Source organism: Sitodiplosis mosellana, unplaced genomic scaffold, assembly GCF_009176505.1.
Source record: "Sitodiplosis mosellana isolate CC-2019 unplaced genomic scaffold, AAFC_SMos_1.0 Smas_scaffold_3252, whole genome shotgun sequence".
Taxonomy (NCBI): Eukaryota; Metazoa; Arthropoda; class Insecta; order Diptera; family Cecidomyiidae; genus Sitodiplosis; species Sitodiplosis mosellana.
The window spans coordinates 1-6,871 of record NW_022598494.1 but is presented as its reverse complement, the minus strand read 5'-3'; the positions used below and the strand labels follow the sequence as shown (position 1 = coordinate 6,871).

Genomic DNA, 6,871 nt, shown 5'->3' with positions numbered 1-6,871 from the left:
ACCATGAATAGTCAATATGGGTGTCATATGAAAGGTTTTGGAACAGACATATCTCTTGTATTGAAGCCATTCTAAACATATGGAGTCATCTATCTGTGTAACATGAAACGTTGTCAACTTCGCGCAATGTTTTCAGTGGCGCGCGAGCTTCGCAGCGAACTTAGGTAATGAATTCGCCACTGGCGAATTGTTTGACATTCTAAGAAGTGTCACTGTTTTGCTTTGGTTTGTTTACATCCGTGAAAGCTAAATGCACTTGTTTTATCGAAATTTCATTTAAAGTCAATTAAAAATAAAGTTTAAATAGAGAAAAAAATGAATTTTGAAGTCATTGACGTTATTGGCAAGCGTTTTGTTGGACGAGAAGAAGAAGTAAGTGTTTTTAATTGGAAAAATTAAGTGGTGATAAACTGATTTATGTACTGATGAACGAACATGTACAATTTTAGTATCTCTTGAAATGGAAACAATCCGACAAACCGACGTGGGAGCCCAAATCGAATTTATCGTGTCATAAACTTGTCTTGAAATTCGAAAGGTCCAAAGGACCTGAAATTATCGGTAGGTATATAAATGCTTAAGTTGAAATAGATAACTTTTCTAATGTCGATACTTAAATGTTTATAGGTGCCAGAAAGGAAAACGACACGGTAACATTTTTGGCAAAATTCGATGGAAAAACCGCAAAAGTCATGAATTTGTCGGAGGCTAAAAAGGGGGTATTCAACCTCATTTACTATCTGGAATCGAAAATTGTTTGGACGGACGAAAATCAAGATGATGCACCGTCTTTGTCTAATCGCAAATTGGTGCAAAGCCGCCAAAGTGATGCTGTCACTGTGATTTGTAAGTGTTTATTCGTTTTTTTCGATGGAAATGTTGATTTATTTTTAATGCAATGATGCTACTTTTGATTTTTTCAGATGCAAAGGACGGACGGGAAGGCATTATGTATTTTTTTGAATACGAAAATGGCGAAATCGCAATTGTCAATTCGGATGAGGCAACCGTTAAGCAGCCGCTAGTGGTGCTCGATTATTTGATCAAGAATATTGATTGATTTTTTTTTATTTTGATTGTTAATTTTTAAATAAAATGAGATTCATAATTATTTGAATAAAAATACTGTTGAATAAAATAAAAAAACTGACTCGAGTCATGATTGGATCGAAACATTTCGAACAAGGTTCAGCATCGTAGTAGCCTTTGGGTTCATTGACATCACTTTGCATAGCGCTGTCAAACCACCGATTCATTCGCACACTATTGACAAGTAACAAACACTTGTGTTGTACAGTTCATTGCAAATGGTTAAAGACTTAACACGTTAAAGCCGCTAAATCACTCTCAATACAACAAAATTTTCTAAGAAAATATATTTTTTCAAAATAAAATTATTGGTAGTATTGTGTTAATTTAAATTAAACTCCAATCATGGCAAAATCCAACGGAAGCAAGACAGGAGCCTCTACAAGTGGGATTCGGAGAAGTAAGTCGACATTTCCTCTATTAAACTAGAATTTATTTGCCAAACTTGAGTAACATAAAAGAATGGCACCATTTTTCGATACATGACTAAAGAGTATATTTTTTTGTTTGGATTATAGCCACTCGAGCTGACACGCAAAAACTGTTGATGGCGCTTTATTCTCAATGCACCGTGCGCATCAATCGAAACGGTGCTTTGGATAAATTGATCGAAGCTCGGAGAGCTGCAAAAATCGCTGCTCGTCGTGCAACTTATGCTTTGGGACCCAGATTATTGCCAGCTAGTTCGAATATTTTGTTCAAAAAAGTTGCAAACAAACCATTCACCCGTCGCCGTTCTGTTTGCGCTGTGACCATCAATCTGTCAGAGCCAGGACCAAGTGGCTCGCAAAATAATGCTGCAGTTGACGTAGTCGAAGCTGATTTAAACGATTCGGTGCAAAAGTCAAGTGTACAACATGAAGTCGATCAGTTGTCGGAGCTAAGCGATACGCATAACAATGGTGCAATTGATGATAGCGCCGACGCAATCGAAGTTGCAACAAATGATTCGGTTCCAAAATCAAATGAAGCGCAACGTGAGGTCCATCAGTTGTCGGAGCTAAGCGATACGCATTGCAATGGTGCAATTGATAATAGTGCCGACGGAATCGAAGTTGATCCAAATGATTCGTTGCCAAAATCAAATGAACTGCAACGTGAAGTCGATCAATAAAATGACCAACCGGAATCAAGTGGCATGCAAAACCATTGTGCGATTGAAGTTGTCGTTGAAGTAATCGAAGCAGATCAAAGCGATTTTGATTCGGATGCTGAATTCGAGAATGTTTCACCACCAAACGATTTTTCGGTTTCTTCTGAGGAACTTTTGTTGCCATTTTTGCCACCAGTCGAAATGCAAAGTCCGGTTCGTGTACAAGATGCATCAAACATACTTGATTGCAATGTACCAAACGCATTCAACTTGCCAAAACCAATCATACCGATTGCATCAGCTGTTGTTTTTGAAGGAGACCTTATGTGTATGGAAGATCATTCCTCTGTCATTGATAGCTTTGTTCCAGAAATGCTCGATTTGCCAGCACCGATAACTCCACTTCAACCGATAATTTCAAGCCAACCGGCCAAACGAAGCATCCCCGTATTGATTCCAATGTGTGATTTCGGTGTGCAGCTCACAAAAAAGTATGGCCCATCGAAGAGAAAGTCAAATACTTCTCAGTTCATTTTGGGCGTGCTTGACAAGTACGAAGAAGGAAAATCAAACATTGCGTCATCGGAAAATATCAATCTTGAGGACGACATTGACGCATCAGACGAAAGTTTCGGCCAACTTGTCTTCAGCGATTCCGATTAATCTACATTTTTGACAGTTTCTTTTTGACTTGAAATTAAATAAAATTTCTGTTTGTTCTCAATAATCAGCATATTACGATTATATTCACATAAAATAAGAAAGAAAAAAATTATGAAGATAGAAATTTATTTACTTGAATAAAGAACTAAATTGAATTTTTGTGAAACATTTGATCGGTCATCTTTTGATTGAAACTACAACGATAACTTTTTTTACTCTGCTCTTTTAAATTGATTTAATATTAAATCCTGAATTTATACGCCAGTCCATATGCTTTGCTATGTTGAACTTTATACTGATTCACAAATATGATGAAATTAGAAGCTACGTATTAGCTCGTGATAAACACATGAAAAATGACTGAAACTTCAATTGCTTTATGTAAATTGTTTTGGATTTAAATTGTTTATGCCTATTCAATGCATTGGATTTAACGCCAAAATGCATTCTATCTATGTCGGAAATAGGACTTTTGGAGAAACATTAAATTAGAATCGAAGAAAAATAAACTCAGTTTTCAAATGTTTGCTGAAGGGGGCATTATGCGTATTTACAATGTTCACGGCATAAACCGTAAGTACTCCAATGTGTACTAAGGTTTCGAATGCAGTTGTGTTTACTGTTTGTAGCGTTTGGTTCTAATTTGAAAATTCTTAATGAGAACGTAACCAAAATGCGATACTGTAAAATTAAAAGTTGTGAACATTTTAAAGGAGTGGAAAATGCTCAAATATATATGTTCAGGTTAGATAAAAAAAACTATTTGAGTGAAAAAGATTAAAGTGTCTGTATTTTCACAATATTTCTATAGTTTCCCAAAAGATCCAGTTGCCCAAGAAGCATGGACAAAAGCATTGAGTGGACAGGAATGTGGCTCAAGTCAATTTATTTGCATCGATCATTTTGTACCAGATGATTATATTGTATTGAAAGATGGAAAAAGATTCCAGTTGAAATCCGGTGCAATTCCGAGTGTATTCAGCGTCGAGATGATTGAAATTGACGAGAGTGATGATTCCGACAGCGATATTGTTCCACATGAATTGAATTCTCAAAACAATTTATGTGTATATTCCATGAAAAAAAACGCTGACACATGCAATATCACTGAGCACCAAGGAATCTCTTCAGAAATTGAAAAATTACAGCAGGAAATTGAAAACCTCAAGCGAAAAAATGAGAGTGATAAATTTGTCATGAAGTCACGCATCGCGCATTTCAAAGAAATAAAACAACAGCAAACCAAAGAGATTTGTGACTTGAAGAAACAAATCGAGCAGTTGACAAATTTATCGGAACGATTAACGAGCGAAAAAAATGTAGCATTTGCCGAGATGAACGTAATTATTTGGACTATGGATTACAATTCATTATGCATTGAAATAATTTTTATTTATTGTGTTTAGGATAAACAAAATGAAATAATCAAGAGCCTAGTTCACAAAGTCAAGCCAAGAGATAAATACCCAGAAACAATTCGAAAATTCAGTTTCACCATGCATTATCATAGTCCCAGAGCCTATGAATTTCTCCGCGAAACCTTTGGCAACCATTTGCCACACTCAGGAACAATTCGATCGTGGTATGTAAATTCAGACTTAAATACTGCTCCCAATGTCATCAATGAGCATTGCTTGAATGTTCTGAGAAAAAAAGTCATGGATAAAGCTGAAAGAGGAGAGAAATTAATTTGCGGCATATTATTCGATGAAGTGAGCATCCGTAAACATATTCAATGGTCAAATAAAGATCGAAAACTTGTCGGGTACTCCAGCATTGAAAATCGTAACGTTACCGAAGATGAATCAGAAGGCGAAACGATCGCACCTGACGTGGCTAACCAAGCACTAGTGTTCATGGTGGTTGCAGTAAATGATTCATTCCAACTTCCTGTGGCATACTACTTCATTAGCTCATTGAGTGGTGACAACAAAAAGTCTTTAGTTCAAAAACTCATTGAAGAATTGATGGATTGCAATATCATTGTTTCGCATATTAAGTTTGATGGCTTTCAAGCAAACAAAAAAATGTGTAGATTACTCGGCGCTGTGTTGAACGTATACTCACCATATTTTAAACCATATATTCGAGTCAGAAATGAGATAATTCACATTTTCTTTGATATTTGCCATATGATCAAGCTAGTTCGCAACAATTTATCTCGTAAAGGAACTTTGTTTGATATTAGTGGAAACGAAATTCATTGGCAATATTTCATCGATCTAGTCCGTATGAACGATCGTGGTTTTGTATTGACACATAAAATGAATCAATCACACATCGATTGGAGTCGCAAAAAGATGAAGGTTGATCTAGCTGTCCAAACACTGAGCGAATCTACCGCAGCGTCGATGGAATTTTTGTTGAAGAAAGGGGTACCCGAATTCGTTGGAGCTGAGCACACAATAAAACTAATCAGAACATTTGATCCATTGTTCGATGTATTTAACACCAAGCACGATCAAAATGAAAATCCATTCAAAAGAGCATTGAGTAATGCAAACGCTGCTCAAATATTCAAAACGTTTGCAGAAGCTGAGAAGTATATGAAAGGGCTAAAAGTGTTAAATGACAAAGACAAAGTGATAAGAGTGTGCAATTCGAAAATCCATACCGGTTTCAACGGATTCATAATCAATATGAAGTCTTTGGAAATGTTATTTAAAAAGTATGCTCCGAACCTACTGCTTTCAACAAGATCCTGTAGAAATTTTTTTCGGTAAATATGTACTATTTGTTTATAATGTGCATCGAAAAACTAAAATGAAAAAAATTCGTAGGTAAAATTCGTTCCTTGAACGGTTATAACGATAACCCAACGTGTGAACAGTTTTCAGCTGCATTCAGGAAATTATTGGCATATAACACAATAATGTACTCCAAGTTTTCCAATTGCCAATTATCTGACGATGATTACGGGTTCAAATCAAACATTCTGTCTATTTCATCGAAGAGATTTCCAACGAATAAACCTGAAAGAGCTGAAAACGTGTCTGAAGAACAAATAGAAGACTTTTATGAAAAGTTAGATGATGTCCAAGCGGAACACGAAGAAACTGAACTCACTGACGGTGCGATAGCAAACATTGCGAGTAGTATTGAAAAAAAAATCAAGGTTATGAAACAATTTGTTTGTGTATTGTGCAAACGTATTTTTGACGAGAATACGAAAATGGATGAAAATATCAGCGTGAAGTCCATGGAACGACCTTGTTTAAGCACATTTTTCATATGCAAACAAACAAATCGATTCATGAAAACTGAAATATTGACGGGATCAATTGACTTTAGTATTATTTATCATGAGATCCTCCAAAATCTTGATTTTGATGCACTTTACGATCAAACGAACTTCACTGATCATTATGACCATAAAACTTATTTAATTCGTTATGTTGTCGACGAATACATAAAGATTAAGGGAACACACATTGCTAGAATGCACACATTAAATGAACACAAGAATTCTCTTAGAGTTAAACTCCACAAATTGACACATTATTATGGTCAATAGCTTTGAAATGTACTTTTGCAGCTTCTATAACAATAAACATTTTTCATGTATTGAACCGAATTGGATGTCTCACTTCTTCTGAATATTTGTGGACTCAAAATATTTATATATTTAAAATAAATTCAATTATTGTTTGAACTTTTTGTGGATTGAAAAAACTCTTTGCGATGAAATCGCACTGTAAACAAAACAAATTGACGCTTGGCTGTCAAGCGAAAAACCTTTGGATGTGTTAGTGAATTCGCTCAATGTTCGCTCGCTCATGGCGCTTCAGTGAGTAAGCTGCGCAAAGCATTCATCAAATGAACAAAATTCATTGTTACGCATACAGATGGCGTTAAGAGTCACTCCATATTGAAATACATGTAAAAGTCAAAGCGATATAAGAGATATGGGAACAGAGATGAACATGTACACCATCTCGGTCCATCATGGTCATGTTAACACGACTTAACACCGTGAATAGTCAATATGGGTGTCATATGAAAGGTTTTGGAACAGAGATGAACATG

General features: G+C 35.7%; 2 protein-coding genes across 2 annotated transcripts; both read left to right on the top strand.

The window, feature by feature from the left end:
* The first annotated feature begins 239 nt into the window (after positions 1-239).
* Positions 240-1,060, top strand: LOC129571757 (uncharacterized). Its single transcript, XM_055451613.1, has 4 exons — positions 240-372; positions 450-561; positions 628-846; positions 924-1,060. Exons 1-4 carry the CDS (start codon positions 316-318, stop codon positions 1,058-1,060), a joined length of 525 nt encoding a protein of 174 aa, XP_055307588.1. The 5' UTR covers positions 240-315.
* A 2,981-nt stretch (positions 1,061-4,041) lies between these two features.
* Positions 4,042-4,713, top strand: LOC129571756 (uncharacterized; the record flags this gene model as incomplete). The annotated part of the gene is made up of 2 exons (XM_055451612.1): positions 4,042-4,185; positions 4,252-4,713. Coding segments are annotated over exons 1-2 (606 nt in total), but the record flags the coding sequence as incomplete, so codon positions are not given.
* Positions 4,714-6,871: the final 2,158 nt, after the last annotated feature.

Excerpts from the sequence above, each read along its gene's own strand:
- LOC129571757 (XM_055451613.1), top strand. The coding sequence starts at position 316 with ATGAATTTTGAAGTCATTGACGTTATTGGCAAGCGTTTTGTTGGACGA. Across the intron at positions 373-449 it reads TTGTTGGACGAGAAGAAGAA|TATCTCTTGAAATGGAAACA; the intron begins GTAAGTGTTTTT and ends GTACAATTTTAG. Across the intron at positions 562-627 it reads CAAAGGACCTGAAATTATCG|GTGCCAGAAAGGAAAACGAC; the intron begins GTAGGTATATAA and ends AAATGTTTATAG.